The sequence below is a fragment of the Macrotis lagotis genome, chromosome X, assembly GCF_037893015.1.
Source record: "Macrotis lagotis isolate mMagLag1 chromosome X, bilby.v1.9.chrom.fasta, whole genome shotgun sequence".
Taxonomy (NCBI): Eukaryota; Metazoa; Chordata; class Mammalia; order Peramelemorphia; family Peramelidae; genus Macrotis; species Macrotis lagotis.
Genome location: NC_133666.1, coordinates 148,432,864 through 148,460,144, shown reverse-complemented (window position 1 = coordinate 148,460,144; position 27,281 = coordinate 148,432,864). Strand labels below are relative to the sequence as shown.

Genomic DNA, 27,281 nt, shown 5'->3' with positions numbered 1-27,281 from the left:
GCAAACTGATAGTTTTTAGTTCCACATAAGAAAAAAAGCTTCCTGACAATTAAGAGTTGTTTAAAAGTGCAATGGACTACTTTAGTGGTAAATTACAAAACACTCAAAGGGTCTTTGAGCAAAAGATGGAGTGAACTTGTCAGGTGAATCATAAATGAAATTTCTCTTCAAGTATAATTTAGACAAATTGAACTTTAAGGTGTCTTTTTTCCAACCCTTGATATTTAATTTTAAAAAAATTAAAAGTACTCAATATTGTTTTCTTTCTCATCATTAGAAAATTTTAAAAACAAACATATAACCCTTCACACACAATACACACACACATATATATATATATATACATTTACATGTTTATTGAATGAAATAAATGAACAGACAAGAATAGAGAGTTAGAGACAAAGACAGAGAAAGGAGCATAGTATAAGTGATAATATTTGTTTTAAAATGAATTTCTTTAAAAGCATAAAAAGTCAGAGTTATTACCATCAAAATCCCCTAACAACGGCAATGATCACAAAAAAAAATGTCTGGACTATTTTAGGGGGTCAATTGTCTATAGCATCTGCAAAAAAAGTTCAGAGCTTTCACTTTCCATAAATATTCCTTCAGACCTCAAGATCTACCCTAATCCATTCTGCCACTCACCTTGCAAATCCAGGACAAGTAGTTCTCCTCGGGTATATTCATAGGTCCAGTGGGAAAAAGTCAACATCAACTCCTCCAAGGTGTTGCTGGGAGAGATTTCATCCCCATTGTTGTTGTTGTATTTGCGGAACACACCAGTCATGTACTTCTCTATGGTCAACCACTGGTTGGCTGAATGGCAATATATTAAAAAGACTTCTAGGAACCTGTGGGGGGACAGGAAGGATGTTGACTATCATGGGGCAACAGAATGAAAAAATGGGATATCCTACCCACCCATCCATGGTCTACACAGGCAAAACTGTTAAGAGGGTAGAATATAACCCAAACAAGACAGTTGTTGTATACAGAAGGTTTAAGAACATTTTCTGAAGTATAGACCCTTTTCATTTTGAAGAAACTTCCTGTTCTTTATAAGTATTGTGGCCCACCATTACTTGTCTTGCTCTGAAAGTTCTTTGTAAAAATAGTAATAAAATTTTATAGCTGTCTTCAATACCAAATTATTATCAATCTTATTAAGTGAATACAGATGTGTAGTAAGTCAAAGAAAAAATAAAAGTGCTATGAATTCTTATAAAGCTTTATGTGGTAATAGGAAAGTTGTTCTTAAAGCCAGATAGTTTTTGTTTCATTGTTTTATCTGGAAAATATCAATTCTTATTAGCCTATTTGCTACCTATCCAATCACCTGCACAACCTCTCTTCTTCCTTCAGGTATTATCTAGTTCAAGCAACATCTGCACAAAGGATAATAAATTAAGGCAAGTGATCACTCTAGCTCAGACATAGTTCCACAATTCCTGACTTTCACTATGTCAAGAGTGGTGGATTCTGGGGCAACAGCTGCATTACAATACCAGACTACACTAACAATATGCATTTACTACTGGATGTTATCAATACTAGAGCTGAAAATGACCTCTGAAGTCATCACTTCTCATTTCATGAATGAGGGAACTGAGGCCCAAAATGGTTAAATAACTTGACCAATATCACAGAGGTAGAAAGAATCTGAATAAAAATTTGAACTGTGACTCTAAATGGGTTTCTTTTATTTAAACTTTGCTTTCTTATATTGGAAAGAAATAAATATATATTCTATCTATAATAGGAGCAAACTTGAAAATATGAACTGGTGAAACATTTAATCAGAAACCTAAGTATTTCTGCTGAAAAAATATTATTGGGTTATATAAAATAGGCACAGCTTCTGTTTGGTCTGGCAAGTCTAACTGCAAAGATAAAAAGGTTATCTCACCTTGGTGTATAAGGAATGGTATGTGGTTTCACTTGGTTGAAGGTATAGATCAACTTTTGAGCAGCTCTTTGTTGTTGGATTTCCTAAAAAAGCAGGATAGATTTATCAAGATTATCAGTAGAAATTATCTTCCTGCTAAACAATAATCAATCTTATATAATATTAATTAGAACATTAAATTGGTATTTTTAAAATATCAATTATAATCTATATTTATTCAGAAGACTTCTCTTAAATGTTTGCTTTCAACCAACCATGAGGTTTTGATTTTTTTTAACTTTGCAACAAAGAAATTCAAGTATATCACCCTTTTAATTGGAAATGATAGAACTATGTCAGTTAAGGTCTAGCAGTCTATCACCTAACTTGTGCACATCCATATAAGATCACAGACTTAGACTTGGAAAGGACCTTAGAAACCATCTAGTCCAATCTTGTCATTTTATGGTAAGGAAAGGAGAAATTAAGTACCTTGTCTAAGTTCATTTGGGTATTAAGTGGTAATGGCAGGGTTGGAACTCAGATGAGAAGATTCCAAAGCCTCTTTTCATTATACCATATCTCCACTCAGAAACCAGACTTACCCTGAGGCAGAGTTGCAATACAGTGTTTTCTCCAAATATCTTGTGCCAAGTCTGTACTACCTCAGGGAGAAAGGACTTCACAATGAAGACCTGCCCTGGCTTGATCACATCATCTTCAGACCATGTGCTGACTACTTTCATGGCTTTCCGGAGCCCTCCATCCATCTCCTCCCGGGATAAGACCTGGATCATTGCAGTTGTTCCATGCTGGGACCAGGAGGACATGCTTTTATCAAGGTTAAAAGGAGAACTCTCCTCTAGCTTATAGATGGTCACTTCTTCCCCAGCTAGAGAAAAGGATTGAAAAGGTTGAGGGGTAAGGGTGGGGACAGGGGAGAAAAGTGTAAAGGGAAATATCAAGGAATTTGTCCAGCATTAATAAGATTAATAAGGACAATCAATCTACCTAATGGCAGTAAAAGATTACTGATAATCTTTTATTACAAAATAATTACTTTAACAAAAATATTTTATTTAAAAAATCTTTTATTACAAAATAATTATAACTTAACAAGGTATTAAACCTTAAGGAAACATAATCCTTAGAAAAAGTCCTAGATCTTGCCATTTCTCATTCAAAATACTCTGTAGTAAAACAAAGAAACAAAAAATCAGCAAAGGTATCAGAGGATAAAGGATAGGACTGTTTTCCAAAGTCAAATGTCTTATCTCTAATAACATCAAAGAAAAAAAAATTAAAGTAGCTAAGATAGAAGGAAATCCTTCTAAAATAACCCATATTCATTTGGTTAGAATGCAATATATATGACCAAAATTACAGGACTTTACAGATACTGAACATAATTCCAGACAGCTAATGATAAAATATACCACCCATTTCCAGCCAGATGGACTCAATATACAGAAAGAGACACATACATTTTAGGACATGATCAATATGGTAATTCATTTTATTTGACTATATATATAAATATATATATATGTATGTATATTTGCATGTATATATACATGTATATATGTATATTTTATAAAAGTTTTATTCTTTTCTTGTTTCATAAGAGAATGGAAGGAGATAACAGGAAGAGAAAATAAATGTTTGTAAATTGAAAAAAAAAACCTTTAAAAAAAGACCTTTACAGAAAATAACTTCCAGGAAACAACCACAATTCTAATGGCAGCCAGTTGTCCCTACAGAAGATACAAAGATCATTAGGGACCTGGTCTCAGAGTAATACATTGCTACAACTAGAAAAACATTTCCAAGTGCTTGTCCTATCAACACTAATTCAGCATTGTGATACAATAGATATATTCATATTACACATTTAGAATCAAAACATCAAGAAACAGTGTACTTGACACTTTTTTTGTTACCCTTTCATCAAGGAAAATTGCATGTGACAAAAGGACACAGTGATATGTTCATACAAAAATAAGCCAGAAGTAAAGTCTAATAGGACAAAAAATGAAAAAAAGAAAAAGAATGAAAGAAAACATTATGGGAAGCTAAGCATTCCTGAATGATTTATAATGAGGGTGAATCTTTAGAATATGTTGATAAAGGTGCTGAAAAACAATTTTATTCTCATTTTTTAGCTGTGAAATCAGAATATCAAATTTCCTCTGCTTAATTGGTAAAAGAGAGTTTCAATTATTCTAATCCCAGATTACAATGCAAAATGAGTTATTTAACTGAATAGGGAGAAAATCTAATTGGTTTAGGGCAGCCTATTGTTAGAGCTCAGTGTCTACTAAAAGAAATAACAAATGATACAAGTGACATCTTTTCAACTGGTATTCCATTTTCTGATTCTATTCCCTATTCCTTGACTTTAAAGGGAATGCATCCTAGTCTGCACATATTTTTTTAAAGAACTATTTCAGGAAGGGAAGGGGAGGAATTTTGGGACCAGGGTCCTGGGAGCCTGAAGAGAGAGACACCAACAGCACTGCTGCAGAGCAGCGGAATAGCTCCAAGGTAACACTTGGACCCGAGTCCAAGCATCCTCTGTCCCTCCCTCCCCTGCTGATTCCGGCAGTCAGGACTAGCTTGAAACAATGCTCCCAGACATTCCTGGAGCAGAAAAATATTGTCACCGAATTCTTGGGGAAGCTGGAGGAATTCTCTGGTATCAAAAAGTCCTACCTGGCTACATGTTTCATTGCCTTCCTGGGCCTTTTGCTCATATTTGATTATGGTGCCTCCCTGCTCTGCAATCTCATCCAATTCATCTATCCAGCACATGCCTCCATCAAAGCCATTGAAAGCCCCAATAAAGATAACAATACCACATGACTAACCTACTAGGTGGTATACAGCATATTTGGCCTGGCTGAGTTTTTCTCTGATATCTTCCTTTTCTGGTTCCCCTTCTACTATGTAGGGAAGTGTATCTTCTTGCTAGGGTGCATGATTCCAGTGGCCTGAATGGCTCCCAGCTCCTGTATCATCACCTGATCTGCCCCATATTCCTGAGACACCAAGTTTCCATGGACAGCCCGGTGAATGACCTGAGTGGACAATCCCTAGACACAGCAGCCAGTTTTGACCTGGGAAGTCCTCCAGACTTCAGCTCACAGTCAGACATTGCTGACCAACCAAGAGGCTTCTCAGCTCTCTCCAAAGTCTCCCAACCAAGGCAAGCCTGACTCACCTACTGAAGAATAAATGATCAAATCTTCTCTGAACCAGAGGCTTTGAATAACTGGATACTCTCTACCCAGGGACTATGGCCCCTAATCCTGACCCATATCTAAGCAATTGATCCCTCCCAACTATACCTCCCCAATCAACTCCACCCTCTTGGACTTTAGGGTATTAGAGAAGTGTCCCCAGACTGTAAAGGAGAATGGACATGGCGGGGTGGGGGGGGGAGATCTCTGTCCATCTAGGTTCCATCAGCCCCCACTAAGGGCCCTGCTGGTACTCAGAATACTCTTAAGTGTACCATTGACCATCTATCTGCCTCTGTCCCCTACACCCACACTGGCCTCCCCATAGGATGCTAGATGTGTCCTGACTATTCCAGCAGCCTATATATTAAAAAAAAAAACCTTTCCTCCACTCACATCCTTTTCAAAGGTGCTTTCACGTCATGAAAATAACTCTGGATTTTTGAAGACTCTACCATAAGTAGCCCTGTTCTGTTCAACCAAGTCAGAAAGCCTTGGAGCACTAGCCAAACAAGAAATTGATTATAATAGAGTCATGGGACCAGAGAGTTAAAGCTAGAAAGGATCTCTTCAGAAGTGATCTAAGAAAATGAGGCTCAAGGACTTCTCCATTGTCACACAAGTAGTAAGTACCAAAGGAAGGATTTGAGCCCAGGTCCTCACAATTCAGAGTTAATACAACTTCACCCTGTACTACACTGATTCTGTTAGCCAAGAATAAGCCTAGGAAAAATGGAGCTCTCCAGGACTCCAGTATGCCAGTGGCTCTCTAATCTCCTCAGTGTGAGTATTACTTCCAGCAATATGCCTTCTATTCCTGTTTGCCTGTTGTCCATATGCTTTAATAATTTTGCCACAGTGAGGTCTCATCCAATGTTCTGGGAATTTTTTCAGGATATTTTATGGATGACAATGGAACACATGTGCTAAACTCCAGTTATTCATCCTCATCCTCTTCCTACTACTACTACTACTACTACTACTACTTGTAATAATAGTAAGAATAGAAGTAACAGCAGCAGCTGGAGGTGGAAGAAGATGAGGAGTAGCCTAAAGTTTATAATGCTTTATGGTTTACAAATTGCTTCACAAATATTATCTCATGTGAGCCTCACAACCACCCTGGGAGGTAGGTTCTATTATTATCTTCATTTTACAGATGAGAAAACTAAAGAATATTGAGGTTAATTGACTTGCCAGGGTCACATAGCCAGGGTTAAAGCAGAATTACAACTCAGATCTTCTTGATTCTGAGCACAGAGCTCTAATGTACTATCACCTAGCAGCTGCTTCTTAATATGTGACCTACCTAGCTTTCTTTCTAATCATACTGGAAAAGCTTCTGTCTCTTCATTCTCAAATCTGGCCTCCTATGATTCTCCTTACAAATCAATATCATGAACCAGTAAGGCATTTCCTATTTGCCAGGCAGTGCTGGTGTTTAACTGAAAATGTTAAAGCTATTTTGGTTGTGCCTGTTCTGGTCTTAAAGCAGTGATGCTCACTTAATAGAAGAGAGGGACTCAATCTGTGATTTCAATGTCATAGGGAGCACTCAGATGAGAAAAAGTTAATGCACATCATCACATTATCTGAAATTTAGTCTTAGAATACTTAGAGGTTAAATGACATGCCCAAGCTAATATATTATGTATCAGAGAAGGAAATGATTTGAACACAGGTCTCCTATTTCTATGATTAGCTCTCTATCCACTATGCTTCTTTTACTTAATAAACTTAAAAAAAACACTGGAAAAAGAACTTGATAGGGATATTGTGCTATAAAAAAAGATAAAAAAGACAGTTTCAGTGAAATCTAGGAAGACTTTTAGATGATTATACAATGAAGCAGAACTGGGACAATAATTTATAAAACAATACTGTAAAGACAAGCAACTCTAAAAAATTCTAACTCTGATCAGTGTAATGACCAATTACAATTCTGAAGAACTAGAGATGTTGCATGTTCCTCCATACCACATCACCCACCAGAAAGGTGATAGACTCAGAGTACAAACTGAGACATAATTTTTGGACATGGCCAATAAGGGAATTTGTTGTGTTTGATCATGCATATTTGGTCAAAGGATTTTGGTTTTTCATTCTTTTCAATGACAATGAGGAGGTATAAAAGAGATTTTTATTAATTGAAGAAATAAAATTAAATTTTAAAAACCTGATGGATTCAGTGAAGTTACTCAGAACTCAGATGTAATACTTTCCATCTGGAAAATTCTACCTTAAAATATCAGTACTTCTTTAAATTTTCCATCTTCTATGTCAAGAGGTCCAGGAATTGAGAAATGACTAATTAAATGGAAGTATTTTAATGTAATGAATATTATGGTGCTGTAGCGGCGTCTAACACAAAGCCTGAATGAGATTAAAATGCAACCAGGAAATCTTTAATTATATAAATTAAAATAAAATAAAACACAGATGATGTTAATATGCAGTTATCTAAGTGACTATGCAATCCTCAGGGAACCTTATTTATTATCCCATTTCATTTTGAATTTGACACCACTGCTATAAGAAATGATAAAGACTACTGAGAAAAAATAGAGAGACATTGATTGATGTGAATTGAAGTAAGCTGAATCCAAAAAAACAATAAATATAAAAATTACAATAATTTAAATGGAAAGAACAACAACAAAGTCAGTACTGAATATTGAGGAATTATAACAACCAAATTTTGTCCCAAAAAAGAGATAGGAAAAGACATGTACACTTGCTCCTTTACAAAGTTCCTTTACAAAGTGTCTGAGATCCAATATTTTTATGTGTTGATTAGTTTTGCTGAACTGTTTTCCCTTCTTTCCTTCCTCTTTTTTTGTTTTTTATTTTGTTTGTTGCAGATATTGCTCTCTAGGAGGCAAAGGAGGAAAGGAAGGATAAAGGAGGAATTGAAAGTCATTTTTTAAAGTATCAACTAAAATCTATTTTAAATAAAATAAATAAGCAGAAAAAATGTTAGAAATTTGTGTGCAGGGTAGTTCAGACAAATTCTATAAGAGATTTCTTAATGGGAGCTGATAATTAAGCTATATTCAACCCTTGGTTAGAAGTATGGGGATGAGAAGGGAGGGAATTGAAGAAAGGAATAAGGATAAATGTATAGTGGGCATGAGTGTTTATACAAATTCAATCTCCACCTTTTGAAATGCTGCTATTAATTCACACTGTTTGTGTGAACTAGAACATATGTCTCCACATTTTATGCCTTGGTTAATACTAATAAGAAGACCATTAATAAAATTATCAGCAAAAAGCTGATTACAAAGTGCTGAATATTTTCAGCCACATTTCTGAAAGGCTATTTCCTTAAGGCTGAAATGGGTTGAGAATTCATCAACTGAGGAAGTACCCAGATTGAAAAAAATTAAGGTCTCTTAAAATATTCAAATATAAGTATACCATATTCAATTAATGTTTAATGATAAATAATCAAGGTACTTAGAAGAATGCTTCCACAGGTCTCTGAAGATAAACACTAGAGAAGTTAAGGCAATATCATTTATTAGCAAATACCATTTTAGGGCCAAAAGGGGAGCAAGTGTATGCTAGCTATTAAAGGATAAATGAGAGTTTAGCTCCATGCAAACAGTGTAGATTTTATTGACAGGATAATGAAGTTTGAGGACAGTGGGCACAAATAGTCTGCAGCATATTCCTAATGGTGTCTTATGCAAAATCAGTGGAGCAAAAGGTATCTTCAAGGATGTGCCTGGCAGTTTGTGTGAGGCATAATGGAGAGTCCCAATATTACAGCTTGAAATATTCAAAGAACCAGATGAAGGTCTCTCCCTTTAGTGTGGTTGCCCCTTAATGGAGAATATGGACAAGAATTACAAAAAAAGGATAAGGCATGGATGGTCTGCTCTGCATGGTTGAAGGGAGTGTCCAGATTTATAAAAAATCTTGAATCCAGAGGAATATACAAGTAGCAACCCTTCCTACCTTGTTAATCTCTTCATGTCTTCTACTAGAAAAGCCTCAGTAGCCTTGGCTAATGAGGGTTTGTTTTCCTCTTGTATATCAGCCTTTAAAACCAACATTTCCTTTCTGAGCTAAGAGCAATTAGTGGGCATGAAAGAAAACAAACAAATAAAAAACAATACACCCAGCATTTCTCTCACAGTTCTGATGCTTTTCACCATGTTGACATTGATCGCTTTTCTCTGTGTTTATTAAGTATGGTTGGTTTGTTCTTTTCTTTCCGCCTTACTTCCAGCCTTGAATCATGGAGTGCCAGGTGCAGAATTACTGCACCCCATCCCAACTGCTGCTTCCTCTCTATAAGCCTAAGCCACTGTTTCTTAGGGACAGACCCTCTGGTCTAACTGACAAGTTAACCAGAATTTTTTGTCTTATTTTTTTTTGGGGGGGGGACAAATATCAAGTTATTTATCTGCTTAAATGGCAACCTAATTCACATGAGTCAAATCTAAAATGGCATCTTGCAAAGTGTGGTCTGTTATTAGGTTGAATTCACACATCACAAAATGAAGATAGATTTGCAACTTACCAAAGAGTTGTATTGGGGTAAACGGTATGGTCTGAGAAAGTCTCATTAAATTGTTCCTTTCAACAGCTGCCAAAAAAAGAAAAGAATGAAAGAGAAAATTTCACTCCACTTAGTATGCATCATCAGGTCAGTTTAATAGAAAGTTTTCTCCAAACTAATATTTATTCCAATAATGCTAATGTTATATTTTTATTTCTACCTAAAATCAGTACAATTATTATGAGGAAACAAATATCTTCATCCAAAAGAATAACACAGAATTAAGAACAGATTGTAAGAAATTATATCACAATATCTAAAACAGGTATGATATTTCCACTCTACACAAATAGTAAATCCAATGCATACATGGAACATTGTTAGAAACTATTTCAATCATTGGTATGTTACCACTCTGGTTTCCCTGTAACTGTGGGGTGGTTTTTTTTTTTGGATTTTTTTTTAAAACAAATCTAATGTTCTATGTAGACTCTGAGGACATCTGCTGTTAGAGTCTGCACATTTCACTTTCTTTTCCAGAGGGAACTACTAATCATTACAGTTTTAATTACAGATAGGTTATATGCATTTTCATATTAAGTCCAGAAGACTGTTATAGGCCACCAACATTAAAATGAACTACAGTATAGCTCTTCAAAGTTTTCTTGTAATTTTATAGCTATAGACAAATGCTAGATTGTTACTGGACTTTAGTAAACAGTGTTAATATTCTAAATTAAGAACCCAATAAATAAATGGACAATACCCTAGGATCCACCTAAATACTATCAAATGGAATCACTGAAGAGTAGGGCTCAGTCTGCCTCTTAGTTTTGGTACCATCCAATGGTGTATAATTAAAAAAGACCCAAAAGGGCCTCATTCTCTGGCAATGAATCCCTGAAGACATATTATACCAAAGTCCAAATGTAGTAATAGTTTTATCACTCTTGTTTGACAAGGTGCTTTCCTAGAACAAAAAAAAAAAAATCAAAACCAACCGCTGTGTTAATTCTAATGAACAAGCTTGATCTCAGTGGAGACATATACAGATGTACTTCTGTCCCTTCATTGTAGAATTCAGGGGACAGGGTTTATGCAATACTGTATAGTGTCAGATTGGTTAGTTTTGCTGACTAATTTTTTTCCTCTTTCCTTTTGTTGTGTTATTTTTATTCATAGGATAAAGATCTCCAAATGGGAAAGAAGGAAATGATGGGAATGAAGGTAATACAAAAGGCTAATAAAGCTTAAGAGAAAAAGTTGTTTACCTCTTATTCCATGAATAGACTATCACTTGGGAAAGTCAAATACAATTATGTGCCATTTTGAACTTTAAACAACTGAAACTAACTATGGTAGAATTGTTACATAACTAATAAGTGACAGAACCCATGTGAGTTGGCCCAGAGAAAGATCCTGAGAAACTAGGGAGGTATTTTACTAGAAGCAGTGCCTTTGATAGGGGCATCAACAGAGTAGAAGTGCAAGATTAACCAATAAGGATCCAGATGTCAAAATTCCTGGTGTCCCTAGGAGTTTAACTAAGAGACTAAATTTAAGGGAGTTAGAGAAAAATTTAAGTTAAAGTATTTAGACTCAATCCAAGCCTAAGAGGAAAGTCAGAGGTCAACCAAGGAAGATGAACAGATTAAGATCAAAGTAAAATGATGTGAAATTATCAGTGACTCAGGTCATACCAGATTTGTCCACCCTTCTTGGCTCCAAAGCCAGTCCTCCATCCACTTTGCCATGTTCCCTCTTTACCTTGAACATATGCATTAAATGATTAAAAATGTTTGTTAAATTTAATTGAATTGAACCCAGGTCTGGTCAGTCATTTAATTAACTGGTTGAGATGAGAACCAGATTTAGCACAATCATGTGGTTCTGTTTGAATTTGGAGGGGGGGGGGAGGAGAGGACTGGTCATGGATAGGGACTATCTCCACAACTTTCAAGTACAAAAGATCTCACAAAATCATTGGAACTTTGTAGAAGATGCTCCTCAGTCTCCAATGGGCAAAATGTTGGTATTCTACTTGCAACAGAAGGAGAAACATTCCCTTTCTATGTGGAGAATATTATCTGAATTGTGTCCATAGACAAACACCACCCCTGAACTATTTGAAATAGTAAAAACAGATACAAAAAGTAAGGAACCCATAGTGTTTTCCTAGCCAGACCTGTAGTCAGTTATTGATGCCACACTTAGTGGACAGAAATCTATGGTATCGGTTGCCCAAATGATAATTGTTTTTTCTACATTAGATTCTAGCCAAAGAATTTCCCAGAACCCCATAATTAATGCCTAGGTAGAGTACCAGGTGTTTTAGAACTTGAGAGTCGCAAACAGAAACCAGTGGCTTAGAAGACTACACCATGGGTCTCATGTAAACTTTAGATCCAAGGATGAACTTCTTTAGGTAGTATGAGTTTTATGATAATTGGGAGACTAGGAGTGTTGGCTAGAAGAGTATTGCCACAGTCTCTTCACTGGCCTCTCTGTTTCAAATTGTTCTCCACTTGAGTACAACCATACCACCTTTTCTTGTGATTTGCTTTATTGTACCTTCCCAGATGTTGCATTTTTTATAAACTAAAGTTTTGTGGCACTCCTGCATCAAGAAAGTCTATCAATATCATCTTCCAATGGCATGCATTCATACTATGCCTCTTTGTCACATTTTGGTAGTTCTCACAATATTTCAAACTTTTTCATTATTATTATTATTATAATATCTGTTACAGTGATCTGTGATTAGTAATTTAATTAGTAATTAGTAATTTTTAGTGTTATTATTAATCATTGCTTTGGGGAGCCAAGAACCACACCTATATAAGACTAAACTCAATCAAGTTTGTATGTGTGTGTTCTGCCTTCTCCATTGATCAGCAGTTCCCCACCTCCCTCACCTTAGGCCTCCTTATTTCTTGGGAAACAATATTGAAACTAGACCAGTTAATGACCCTACAATTGTCTCTAAGTATTCAAGTGAAAGAGAGAGTCAATCAGTGAGACAAACTTTATTGTTGTCTTATTTTAGGAAATTGTCAATCACCCCCAATCTTCAGCCTCCACCACCTGATCAGACAACAGTCATCATATCAAGGCAAGACCCTCTACCAGCAAAAAGATAATGACTGGGGCACCTATGTGGAGCAGTGGATAGAGCATCAACCCTGGAGTCAGAATCTAAGTTCAAATATGATCTCAGACACTTATTACTTAGCTGTGTGATCTTGGCCAAGTCACTTAATTCCATGGCCTTGCAAAAAAAGGGGGGAGAGATAATGATCCCTCTGAAGTTTCAGATTCTGGTCAGCATTTTTTTAACAATAAAGTATTTTAATCGGTTTTTTTAAGACATAATACTATTGCACACCTAATAGACCACAGTACTTTTTTTTTTTATCATTTTAGTTTTTTTGCAAGGCAATGGGGTTAAGTGCCTTGCCCAAGGCCATACAGCTAGGTAATTATTAAATGTCTGAGGCTGGATTTGAACTCAAGTACTCCTGACTCCAGGGTTGATGCTCTATCCACTGTGCCGCTTAACCAGCCCTTATACATAAAACTTTTAAAGATGCTGGGAAAATTGACATAATTTACTTTATTGTGATATGATATTCACTATACTGCAATGGTCTAGAATAGAACCTGCAATATGTCCAAGGAATGCCTGTGCATCCTATACAATAATCCCAAAATGCTTTTCCTTAAATGAAGATCTAACAATGACATTTCCTTCCTTAATCAACTACAGGAGATACCCATTGCCTCCAAGATAAAATTTAAACTTCAGTTTAGCTTTTAAAGTCTTTCACAACCTAGCTAACCTAGTTAGATTACAAACTTCCTAACAGTGGATATAACTTCCCTTTCCACATTCTTTGGTCTAAAGAAACTGGCCTTCTCTCTGTTCTTCACATATAGCATTCCAACTCTTCTCATTGTGCCTTTGTCCTGATGGTTCCTGCATAGTCCTCCTTCACCGCTACCTCACAGAATCTTTCTCTTTCTTCATGACAGTTCAAGAACCAGTTTCTACATGGGACACTTCCTTATCTCCTCAACTCCTAAAACTACCTTAGATTTAACTACTTTGTATTTATTCTCTTTACATTTATTCTGTATATATCTATGTGTGCTTGTTTCCTCCATTGGTATATTCATCAAACTACTCTCAAATAGGTAGTTTCATTCACTAGTCTTGTATCTCCAGTGCTTGCACACTGTCCAACACATAGTGGGCACTTAAATACTTGTTGGTTGATTGACAGTCAAATGAAGGAGGGAGAGGAAGAGAGGGAAATGTAAGAGAATAGTAAGCCAGTATGGAGGAAGTATAGTAGGACCTAGAAATTCTAGATACATTGCTGGTTGAGAGTAGAGCAGTCAGAGTCATTCTCTCTAAGCCAGTGCATCCCCTAAGAGGATAAAATAAGGTTTCTGCATGCTAAGCTATGAATGTAAGTAGATTTCTACACAAGTCTAGACCCAGGAATTGGGGACCCAATAATTTTAGAATTGAAAAAGCCTGCAATAGTCATCCACTCCAACTCATACTACCCCTTCCAAAAAAAATTCCCACCACTATATATCCAACCTTTGGAGATCCAGCTTCTTCTTAAAACAGGAGAATCCATCATCTCAATAGATAGCCTATTACACTCTGGGATAGCTCTGATTATTAGAAAACTTTTCTCTACATTGAACCTAAATTTATATCTTTGCAATTTCACTCAATGCTAATAGTTCTGTCCTCAGATGATGTATAGTCCAGTAAAGATATTTTCTTATCCTAGATATGGAGGAATCTGTGTTAAATAAATATGAATTAGAAAACTCTCAAGAATGCATGGAATAAACCTAGCCAAGAAGACAAAAAAATCACTGTGGTCAAGTTTGCCTCTCTGGAAATAATTCCACTTGAGCCAGGATGTTGAATTTCTTCAGAGCCCACTGATAAGAGAGAGAGCGTATATTCACAGCTGTTTCCAGGGTTAATCAATTCCCTTCTACAGAGTGGAGGACTGCCCCCAGAGAAAGAAACCATTCCCTGGGGTCCATCCCAGCTGTTGTTACAACCCACTGTTCTGGGGATATAATCCTGACAGCTGCTACAAAAGGGCCAACCATTCCCTTGCTAAATATTCCCACTTGAATGTCTTACCAGTTTCTCAAGTTCATCATGTTTAAAGCCAAAATCATCATCAAATCTCCAAATCCCTTTTTCTCCCCTAATTTTTCTGTAAGAACATCACTGATCTGCCAGTTAAACTGAATTGGTCTTCATCTCCTATTTTCAAACATCCCTCTCCTCTCTTCATAGCTTTGTTCACTCTTTCCTCCACCTCTAGAATAAATTCCTAAAATTAATATCATCCTATTGAAGTTCCTTCAAGACTGGCTTAGGAGCCACTTCTTCCATGAAGCTTTTCTCTTAGCGATCCTTCAAGAGAAAATTACCTTTTCCTCACTTAATTAATTTACCCTACCATTTATCACTGCATTTATTGAGAGCTCCTAGAGATAACAGGAGTCAGGGGTATAGGACCAGAGAGAGAGAGAGAGAGAGAGTCAAAAAGCATGGAATTGAATCTTGGCCCTGATACCTAATAATTGTTCAAATATTGGAAAATATCTTAGTGTCTCTGAACCTTGACTTCTTCACCTACAAAATGGGGGTAATAATAGTTTTACTACCTATCTTGTATAGCAGTGACACATAGATAACTGGTCATGGGGACGTGAATATCTGAGTTCAAGTCACATTGCTGATACATACTAACCCTAGGACCCTGGACTGTTAACCTCTCAAGTTTTCATTCAATTTTTTAGTGTTTCAGTCAACTCTCTAAGACCATATGCTGGAAAAAACGGCATTTACCTACACTATTAGTGGGAGTTCTCTTCTCTAGAAGTTTCGAATATCAATGAAATCATGATCCATGGATTGCTATCCCACTTTTCTACATCACAGGGTTCTTATGAGGAAGGTGATTTGCAAATCTTAAAACAGTATACATGTGAGCTACATTTGCTAAGAGAGCAAGATCTGTGACAGAATTCACCATAGTACTTTGCATTTAGTCAAGTTTTTGTTGAACTGATATTAAGTGAATTAAAGAAAATTGAACTGATCTTACTGTTATATCATCTATGGTTTAGTTATAGGAGTGGGAAGATGACCCTATGAAAGGTTAAGTTTCGGTACAGGGCCTGACTAGAGGTGACCTCTATGCTGCCAATGACCTCTATGATGAGTTCAGTGAGAGTTCCCTAGTGAGAGGAAAAAGTTAACCAATATAAAGATAAAGGTATAGGTCAAAGCCACCACAGATAACCATGAAGCCTTCAGGGTTTGTCTATTTGGTCATCAGATGAGGATTTAAGAAAATTCAGCTCTAAATAAAAAGATAATAGAGAAGAGAATTAACGGGCAAGAATTATTGAGTTTGGCAGTATTGGGCAGTTTTCTTCACTGATCTCCTAATTATCAGGACTATCCTTTTCATCTGCTAGCCAGGAGCCTCACTTAACTACAGGAACCTCAACTCCTGTTGCAGACAGTAGCAGGTATCTCTGCTTAGTCCAGTCTCAAAGCTGTTACTCCATGCATGTACCTAAAGGTACATAACAGTCACTTCCTAAAAAACTAATTAATGTTCTTCTGATTACTTCCAATAATGATGATACCATGCATTTAGGTCTTAGCTGGGTCTTCGGTTATGCAAATTAAATTTCAGAATTATCTTTTTCATGATTTAGATAAATATATTTGTAGAAAAAAGCAAAACCTAAAGAAAACTGGATAAAAATTTCTTATTCTATACCAAAGAAAAATCCCTTTTCATTTGAATGAACATAACTAGAAACTGGGAACTATACTAGTGAAATGGAATTCAACACAAATTTCAAAATCACAAAGTTTTAGCTCATATGACATATGCAACAAAGCAGCACAGTAGATAGAGAGCTTGACTTAAGAGTCAGGAGGACAAGTTCAAATCCTACCCCCAAGCTATCTGAATGGCCCTGGACAAGTCACTTGACTTCTCTCAACCTCTGTTTATTCATCTACAAGATAGGGATTATAAAATTGCACCTACCTTATAAACTTGTGATAAGGATACAAGGAGGTAACATGATAAAGTACTTTGCACACCTTAAAGAATTACAATAAATTTAGCTTTTTTACAAATATTCTTCTCACCTGAATAATGAAGGTGCAGATCTTGAGTAGTTTTTAAAGAGGCTGAGATTTCTGAAATTAGAGAAGATTGGCATTTTAATTACTTGGCAACTGATAAATATATGCTTAAGAAGATTGTTTTCTAAGTCATCAGAATGATTTCTCAGCATTTGGAAAAGATTGCTAATATCCTTTAAACACATTATTGGGTATCCTATCCTGACAGCTTCCAATCATCAATATAATATTTCCAAACATATTTATATGGGGAATTGAAGAAAGACAAGTAATATTAACCTCAGAGATGTATTTTCTCTGAACCAATTACAGCCCTGGGTTGTACAGTACACTCAGCTGCCCATCACACTTCACAACACTTCCCAAATCTGATTCTCATAGCTCCCTACAAAGGAAGGATATTCTCATAACTACATTATTACCAGCAAGTTATAGGCAGACTATTTCATTGTCCTAGAATACCAAAGTAAAATAAGCACTTGAAGGGGCAAGCATTAAGATGAGGACAGAAAGTAGGGTAAAAGAACACAAGAAAAATTTATTTGGTTACTTTAATCACAAGGAACAGTGTTATTAGAGTCCCTTCTAGTCTAATTGGGCCACTTCTGTCTGCTTAAGTCCAAAACTAGAAGGCTATTGAGGTATTATATAGAGTAACACAGTATGTAGTGCAGAAGTTCTGATTCTGATACCTATTGTGGCTGCAAGAAAGGTTACTTAAACTTCTAGACCTCACACTTTCACATCTTTAAAATAGTGACAATTCTTGCACTACCAAATTTCTTTCAGAAAAAGTGCATTACAAACATTTAAGCACAACATAAAGGTGAAGCTAAGTAGCTCAGTGCATAGATTGCTGGACCTAAAATCATGAAGTCCTAGTTCAAATCTGGCCTTAGATATTTATTAACTGTGTGACCCTAAGGTACTTAACCCTATTTGCCTCAGTTTCCTCATCTGTAAAATGAACTGGAGAAGGAAATGGAAAACCATTCCAATAGCTTTGTCATGAAGAGATGGACACCACTGAATACTATATAAAAGTCAACTTTTACAAAGATTTTTCTCATCTTTTTTGATAAATCATTATTCTTATTATCACTATTCCTACCTCACAGAGTGATTGTGAGGCAAGTATTCCATAAAAACTATTGTAATACTAGACTCACTTTGCTGATTCATAAAGAATGGATTCATGGGGGGGTGGCTAGGTGGTACAGTGGATAGAGCACTGGTCCTGGATTCAGGAGGACCTGAGTTCAAATCTGAACTCAGACACTTAATAATTACCTAGCTGTGTGACCTTGGGCAAGTCACTTAATCCCACTGCCTTGCCACAAAAAAAAGAATGGATTCATGGGATTTATTTTTAGAAATTCATTTATATGATGCACAACAAGAATTCTTAACCTGGGAATCTGTGAGCTTTTATATTATTTTTAATAAATATTATTTTATTTTTTTAATTTTGGCAATTATATTCCAATATAATCAATTTCCTTAGTAACCCTGTGCAGCATATTTTATACATTTAAAAACACAATTTTAAGAAGGGAGCTATAGGCTTGGCTAAACTGCAGGAAAGAAAAAAAGGCTAAGAACAGCCCCAGGATAGAACTTTAAGGGTTCTATCATTTTCCTCACTACAAACCTTTGAGACAGGTAATATTTGTTTATTGTTAATTTACAGGAAGTGACTCAGACAGGACTATCTCAAGCCAAGAATTGACTCTGGTTTCTTTTGACTTCAACCAGGGTCAAAATTCATTCCTCTACACCATAACACCTTTCATCACCATACTAAAAGTTCACAACCAAAACAACAATAATACAATGTGCCTAATTTCAAGAAAATATTAGATTCTTAGTAACTTGATCAAAAGAAGCAATACCACCATCATCAAATGATTCTCCTTTCCTCAGTTGCCTCCATTAGAAATTATGTCTGTTTGGGGACTCTGAAGAAAGGATATTGGTGATGACAGACTATGAGAGAGAAAATTTTAGACTACATGGGCTTCCTGGTGGCTATCCAGACCATACATAAAGGATGGCTAGAAAAGGACACTAAAGAGTATTTTGTAAAATTAGTTAAATGAGCATTATAACTGTGTCTACATATATAAGGTTGAGAGAAGAACAGAGATAGTATCCAGATATGAAGCATCATCTCCATACAAATTATTTTCTTTTTTTACTATTTAGATGGCTCCTGGGGAATCATTTAACATAAAGACAATTTTCAAAAATTTTAGGACTTACTGTCAATTCCTTCCAAACTGCTTGACCTGTTTTAAAATATAGTAATTTAGACAATGCTTTAACACTTTCATTAATTAAAAATAGTAACAAACATGTCAAATAGTCACAACAGAAGCTATCCATTCAAGATTCAACTATAACTCATAAATACAGTCTAAATCTTTTGAAGGTAAGGTACCACTTAGAAGTCAGAAAGAACTTTAAGTACATAAATGTTATAGTCTCAAAGTCCCTTTTCTGGATCAAAGTCAAAATGCTCTTCTACCCCTTCCAAAAAAGTCTTGTGTTTGGTTATTGGAAAAGAACTTAAGAAAATTCAGTTCTAGACATGAAATCACTGGTCAACAATAGAGATATCAAAAAACAGAATAAAAGGGTAATAATTACTGAGTAAAATAATCTTCATTACAATTACATGTTAGTTACTATATTCTTTAGGTAGATGGGTAGAACTATGTGGTACCCTAGTGCACAGAACACTAGTCCTAGAGTCAGAAAGATTTGAGTTCAAATCCAGCCTTAGACAATTACTAGCTGTGTGACCTGGGCAGGTCACTAAACCTCTGTTTCCTTCAGTTTCCTCATCTGTAAAATGTGAAGAAGAATAGCATCTGTGTTGTAAAGATCAAATAATTAGAAAGGTTTTAGTACAGTGTCTGGTACATAGTAAATACTATATAATTGTTAACTATAGCTATTACTACTTAATCTCAATTAAGTGTCAATCTCAACTGTAAATGTGGATAATAATAACTTTACATCCTAGGATTTGTTGTGAGGATCAAATGAGATTATCAATGTAAAGCACTTTACAAACCTTCAAATACTATATGAATGCTATTATTATTAATTACTATTAGTATAATTATACTAATCTTTATCTCCATCTCTATTCCTCATCATCCATGGATCATATAGAATATATTTCTGTATCCATGTTGCTTTAGAACAAATAAACCAAAGAGTTACTTTCTATAATATAAAAATCAGTTATTCATTCTATAAATAATATACTGTGTTTCTCTGGACAAGTGGTTAATTTTATAGAATCAGAACATTAATTTAGTGTAATTTCACTTATATTCCTATTTGTGTTTACATGTAAATTCATACCCTCACAACAATAACAAAAAATAAGAGTATGTAGCAATTTAAGATTTGCATGTTAATTTACTAACGATAAGCCTATGAGAAAGGTAGTGTGTATAGGTATTGTCTTTCCAGTACTATCATAGATTGATTGCATAGTGGTAGGGAATTGGATGAGTCAGAAAGACCTGAGTTTGAATCCTGACTCGGGCACTTATTAGTTATGAGACTGTGGGCAAGTAATTTAACATATCTCAGTCTCAGTTTCCTCACCTGTAAAATTTCCATAGCTGGGTAACCAAATCATTCCATAGTACTTTTAAATGTCAACTTCCAGAAAATACTATCAATTAAAGAAAATATTATTTGCACTTCAATTTCTGATTTGTTCTCTTGGATAAAAAAAAAGTTCCAAAATGTCACTAAAATACCTAAGTTCTATATTTTTATCATCAGAGCTGCTGCTAAGACAGAGAATTATAGTATTACTGTGAAGCCTGAATAAAAGGCAAAAGATTCTCTTAGAAATTGAAGGGGAAAAAGTGAAAGGAGGAAGATATATAAAAGCCTAATTAGTCTCAGTCTACTTTAGTCTCTTCTGTCTCTATCTCTGTGTCTCTCTGTGTCTCTGTTTCTCTGTCTCTCTCTACCCTCTCCCACTTTTAAAACCTGCAAAAGAATTATTTCTACTAGATGATTCATATTCAATCAGTTCCAAATTAGTGGATGAACTACCTCTACAAGAATGATTTTTGTCTAAGTTTTAAGAGAATCTTTTAGCACCAAGGAGACTACAATAAAAAGAAGAAAAGGAAGTTCTCAAAGCAGTAGAGTGATAGTTGCTGGCTAGTATGTTAAAAATTCAGAAACCATCTAAGTACATTGCTTCATTTAGCTAATGAGAAAACTAAGACCCAGAAAGATAAATTTTTCCCCAAAATCACATAACTAAGCTGGAATTTAATCCCACTTTTAAATCCAGTTATATCATACAATCAAAAAGGGACAGAGTTGAGGCATTTCTGCCAAAATGTAAAACTGTGTATTAATCAATAATTATTACCCTTCTGAGAACAAAAGAAAATGTGATCCTTTGCCCATTTCAATCATTTTTCTGAAGATAAAACCTTTGCTAGCAATCTGCAAATCTAGCTAGAAGGCAGAAATGCTAAAAAATTCTGATAGTAATGAATTTCACTTTATTCTAAAACACTTACAGTGAGTTCCTGTTCTGATTGATCTTTCTAGTGGTCCAGTGAGCATTTTTGGTCAAATCCTTAAAAAAAAAAGAGACATCATTATGGATATGCAATACAATAACTCAATGCTTTCAGAAAAAACATTATCAAAGCATAATCTATAAATAATTTTTATATCCTCATCCTTCCACCTCTCCATTATCACCCCTCCATGTTGTTCTTATAATGGAATCTTATAATGCAAGTTGAGAAGATAAAGCATAAGCTTAAGGGGCAGCCAGGTGGTGCAGTGGATAAAGCACTGGCCCTGGAGTCAGGAGGACTGAGTTCAAATCCACCCTCAGACACTTAATAATTACCTAGCTGTGTGACCTTAGGCAAGTCACTTAATCCCACTGCCTTTCAAAAGAAAAACAAAACAAAAATGAATAAGCTTAAAAAACAAATAGGGATAGAGATGTAATCAAAAACTTATCAGCATGAAGAGATTTTGATGGTACACTAAAATACAGCTATCCCTTGCACATTGTAACTTTCCCCCATCTTGGTTTCAATATGTTATGGGTTGGCATAAGAAATTAAGTGGGAAGTTCTTGAAAGTTTTGTGAAAACCACAGACAACAGAGCAAAGACCAACTGACAACACAGAACCCATGACCAAATACCAAACCCAAATTTTACAATAAGATACTTAAAACTCCATAAAAGAAAAATTAAAATTCAGACTTTTCTGGTACAAAGGGAGGGTCAAAAAATTTTACACAGATTTTCCAGATCAAGGGAGGAGTGCTATTATAAAAAACTTCTGGCCTCTGAAACTGATTTTGTGACCTACAGCAAGAGGGTCTAGACTAGACTCTGGACTGTAACTTGCTTGTATTTCCTGATAGTTCTTAAAGCAATTAATTTACAGATCCAGTCCCTAATCCCATGTGTAAAGCATTGTACCATGAATTGGAATAGGAAGATTAAAGCAAGATAATCCCTACTCTCAAGAAAATCACTTTCTAACTTCAGAGAATAACATAGATAGGATACTTCCACATCCTTAAGGTACAGTTCCAAGGTAAAAGGAAATGCATCTTCTACATTCTACATTTTCACTAATGAAACCATATCCATTTCTGATAGTGAACCCTTTGACCCATGCCCAGGTCATTAGCAATAGGAACGTTCTTTTCTGGGTCTTTAGTAGCTATGACCATTAAGGAGACAGGGGCTACAGAACTGGCAGAAATTGGCCAAGTCAAGAGTTGCTTCCTTGGATGATAGTTTCTTAGCCTGGGTTGGATAATGGACCAGTGACCTAGTAGGAATTGCCACCACCCAGGCTCTTGGGCCTGTCTGCTGGTCAGTGCTCTAGGTCAGTACTGTCATGGCAAGAATAGCAGGCTTCTTCATTGGATTTGCTCCTCATAAAGGTGACTACAGGGACCAGTCTTAGGAAATCCAAGGGCTCTTTGATTCAAGGTCCTGGGTTACTGCTTTGGGGGAATGAGTGGAAGTGGTTTTGGTAAATTTCTTGCTTTTTTTTTACTTTCCTGTTACATGCTATCTCCCCCTTGTCTCTTTCTTCAGAGTTCCTTATTGCTTCAGTTAATCTGCCTTGCATCTGTAAAAACTGGTTGGAAATTGGTTGGATGGTGATCTGTTCTCCAGTGAAATCTGATTCCTTGGATTATAGCTGGAAGAAGGGTCAGTGGATGATGAAGATAACTTAGACAATGTTAGATAAAGGTCTGATTGTCAATGGGACAAGTGACAAGGTATTCAAAGGCAGGTTTTTCTGATAGCTTCCATAGGAATTCAGACTGTTCCCCTGAGTCCCTGTATTCTGAGAGGTAAATTTCCACCTTATTTTACTGCTATGCTCACCCTCCATCTTTCTCTAACATTTTCCAACCTAAGCTACCTAACATGTTCTACCCTCCTCCTAGTTCTTATGCATTGTCATAAGAAACCATCTGAAGTCAGGGACTACCTCGTTTGATTGCCTTTGTATACTCAATACTAAGCAAAGTGTCTGAGACCAGATTTGAACTTGGATCATCTTGACTCTAAGGCTGGTGCTCTATCCATTGTACCACCTATGCCTCCATTCATTCATTCCATACATATGTAATGATGTTAAGATCAAATCTGAGAATGACAGAAGTGAAATAGGAACAAATGCAATAAACTGGAGAGAGAGAAGAGTGGTGAGAGAAGAAACCTCATTAAATAAAAACCTTTCCCATGTATTCTAAATTTTTTTGTGACCAAATCTTGACTCTCCCACTAGACTGTAACCTTTTCATCTTTTCATTTCCTCATGGCCTGGCACAGTGCCTCATATAGAATACAAATTGAGTATTTGTTGAATAGAATTGGATGAAGGAAAGAAGGACAAAGGTAAACAACTGAAGGAATTAAAAAGAACAATAGGCAAAGAGGTGAGTTTGAAAAAAAGACAATAGTTAAGAGGATCAAAATAAAGAACAAAGAAAATAAATTTAAAAAAGAGGGAGAGAGGAGGAAATAATAGGGCAGAAAACTGAAATGAATATGCTCAACAAGCTAAAAAGGTTATCTCTATATGTCACCTGTCAAAATTTCTCACCTCATGGGATTGTTTCAGATGGTCACTGATGTATATGGTAGTTCCTCCAATTTTCTGAGGTTTTACTTTCTGGCATATATGTGGTTCTAAATGCAATTTGAAAGAAAATTAAAGCCCATATTAATATTTTTATTTAAATAATTTCTTTTATTCCCAAAAGAGAACTAGAAGTGTTTGTATACTTTGGGAGCAAAAACAAGAAGCTAAAGGGGGAAAAAATCTCAGAATAGTACATTTATTTAACAGAGCTGGAAGAAATCTAGGTCAAAGATACAGGTCTCAGTTCTCCTCACTAAAAAATGAAAAGCCCTAAGAAATAATAAACTTATCAAGTTAAAACTGGCTTTATTTAATTTTTAGCTTCAGATTGTAGGCATTTTTAAGCTCTGTGCCAGAGAATGAGGTTGCAGACTTAATATGTAGCAATATTACTGCATTATTGTTGCAGATGTTGGGAGAATATTAAGAAATCCAAAACATGACAAATGATGCTAAACTGAAAAAAACACTCAGTAACAGTCATTAGAGGTGACTGAGATCGTTTTTTCTACTTATCCTATTCTAAACAGAGATGACTAGGCAATTCAGAAAGTTCACTTTCCCTTCAATGACACAGAATTGTTAATAGATATAATTCTTATTCTGAATCAGAAAAAGTGACAACTGGGCAACATGAGTCTTACTTTCCTAAGATTTCTGTAGAAATCTACGTATTTTAAAAAAATCTTCAGAAAATTTTTTGTTAGTCCTTCTCTTTTTCCCAATTGCACCAAAACTATATTTTCTGATTTGGCTGACATTGCTAAATGATCATCTGACATCACTTTACTACTCCAGCTTTATCTCATACAATTCTCATTTTTTAGGCCTAATTCAATATCTTCTCCAAGAAGTCTCCCTTTATAACCTTTCCCTCCAAAATCTCCCCCTGCTTAAAAATGTCATATGGTAATCTATTTGCAGTATTTATCATAAATACTATGATAATTTCTATTTATGGAACATGCCTTACTAAAATATATTTTCCATGAAGGCAGAAAAACCATTTCTTATTAATGTGTATCTCCTTCAGTAATGATTCATTTCTCTAGACCTGGGAAGTATCTAATAAATGTTTGCTGAATTAATTGAATGATACATAAGTTCCTACCTTGGAGCATCTTGAGATAACTACTTATCTTTATTCTACTAGATTTCTGTCACCTTCTGACATTGGCATTAGTTAGATCCTTCAAGTATCCTCATCCATGGTAAATATTGTGATAAATTATTTATTCCTCAAATGAATGGATATTATTACCCATCATAATTGCTCCAAGCCTTAGCAGATGATTCTAAAAATTATCATGAAAATAAAAATCCATCACCTGATGACCAAATGAGCTATCATGAGAAAGTGGGAGAGTCAAGATCAGAACTGAAGTTCACTATCTCAAATCTATTACTCTTTCCATCATCCGTGCTGCTTCACCAAGTTGTCATTGACTAGTATTTAGGTCTAGACAGTCAATTCCAAATCCACATAATTATACTATTTGTAGTGGCTTTGTCTATATATCTATTTCACAAACAACACACAAACCATAATACACAAAATGCCAGACCTGGATTGTTTCTGAATTCGAATCTGGCCTCAGACACTAGCTGTATGACTCTAAGCAAGTCACTTAACCTTGTTTGCCTCAATTTCTCCAGTTTTAAAATGAACTGAAGAAGGAAATGGCAAACCACTTCAGTATCTTCACTAGAAAACCCCAAATGGAGTGATGAAGAGTGATGAAGAACACAACTTAACAATGACAAAGATGTTAGTGAGGTACTTGATAAGCTCTACTGTGCTATTGTGCATCTATCTAGTGCTTTGACATGGGACTTGGTCTTAGAAATATTGTTTTGGGGGTGGCTAGGTGGGACAGTGAACAGAGGTCTGGCCCTGAAGTCAGGAGTACCTGAGTTCAAATCCAGGCTCAGATATTTAATAATTACCTAGCTGTGTGGCCTCGGGCAAGCCACTTAACCCCATTTGCCTTGCAAAAACCTTAAAAAAAAAAAAAGAAAGAAAAGAAATACTATTTTTGACATTTACCAACAAGTCTCTTAACCTCTTAGTCTTAGTTTCCTCAACAGTAAAATAGGGATATTATTTCACAAGTTGTGAGGATCAAATGAGACATTATATGTAAAGTGCTTTATAAACTTTAAAGTGCTCTATAAATACTAGCTAAATGCTACCACTTTAGTAACCATATCAAAAAAAAAGAATTAGATTAATCTGATATAACTTGCCCTAATGAAGTTTTATAGAAAAAAGCAGTAATTCTAAGTTCAAATGCTTCTTTGGAAGGAAATGTACCTTAAATATCCTGTTTATTATTATTCTATATCCATGATCCTTTGCTCTAAAATATTGCTTGCATCTGAAATAATGATAAGAATAACTTATGATTCAATTATACTTAAGAGTTTACAAAGCAAAATACATATATTGGGGCAGATAGATGGCTCTGTGAATAGAATGCTGGGCATAGAGTCAGAAAGAGCTGAGTATAAATCCATCTTAAGACACTTACTAGCTATGTGATCCTGGACAAGTCTTTCAATCTCTGTTTGTCTTAATCCCCTGAAAAGGAAATGGTAAACCATTCCAGTTTCTTTGCCAAGAAAATGCCATGGACAGAATGGTCCATAGGGTATGAAGGGCATGAAACCAGTCACAACTTAACAGCATATATACATTTTCTTTCTCATTTGACTGAGCAACAGCAACATTATATACATAATTTCATTTGATGCCCTCGACCATTCTGTGAGCTAAATGAAGCAAGTATTATAATGTTTTCTTTCACATTTTCAATACCTTTAATCTGGCCCCACTCTACTTATCTAACATTTCATGCTACTCAACAAAACACATCCTTTGTTTCAGACAGAGCTCCAACTGCTTATGGTTCACTGGTCCAAAGTCTATTCCATTGTCTTCCCTTTTTTAAGAAAATCAAGAGAATTACCTTTCTCAAATCCCTCAAAATACCTGTCCTGTAATCATATTAAATAGTAGTTAAGATTTCTAAAATCCATATTGGATACCATCCTCTTAATTAGTTATTCTTTTCTGAAAACTAGCTTCCTTTTCTGAAGATGATATTTTATAAATAAAAGGTTTTCTGTTTCTTGTTCAAGACTTCTTAACTGGGGCGGCTAGGTGGCACAGTGGATAGAGTACCAGCCCTGGAGTCAGGAGTACCTGGGTTCAAATCAGGCCTCAGACACTTAATAATT

The 27,281-nt window shown here is 35.5% G+C and overlaps 1 protein-coding gene and 1 pseudogene across 7 annotated transcripts in view; one reads left to right on the top strand and one right to left on the bottom strand.

Annotated features, from left to right (window-relative positions):
* The window catches only part of TRPM6 (transient receptor potential cation channel subfamily M member 6), a 225,809-nt gene that overhangs the window by 17,832 nt on the left and 180,696 nt on the right, over positions 1 to 27,281 (bottom strand). For 6 of the 7 annotated variants that reach the window (XM_074206652.1, XM_074206650.1, XM_074206654.1 and 3 more), the window contains 8 exons: positions 24,003 to 24,088; positions 21,422 to 21,480; positions 19,116 to 19,141; positions 16,857 to 16,907; positions 9,659 to 9,724; positions 2,494 to 2,780; positions 1,910 to 1,992; positions 649 to 854 (listed from right to left, as the gene is read on the bottom strand). In XM_074206652.1, the coding sequence (XP_074062753.1) occupies positions 649 to 854; positions 1,910 to 1,992; positions 2,494 to 2,780; positions 9,659 to 9,724; positions 16,857 to 16,907; positions 19,116 to 19,141; positions 21,422 to 21,480; positions 24,003 to 24,088 (864 nt within the window). Of the gene's footprint in view, positions 1 to 648; positions 855 to 1,909; positions 1,993 to 2,493; positions 2,781 to 9,658; positions 9,725 to 16,856; positions 16,908 to 19,115; positions 19,142 to 21,421; positions 21,481 to 24,002; positions 24,089 to 27,281 lie in introns of those variants that run through there. The other variant, XR_012472393.1, reaches the window with a different exon arrangement.
* On the top strand, positions 3,383 to 5,122 carry LOC141503316 (receptor expression-enhancing protein 6 pseudogene; annotated as a pseudogene).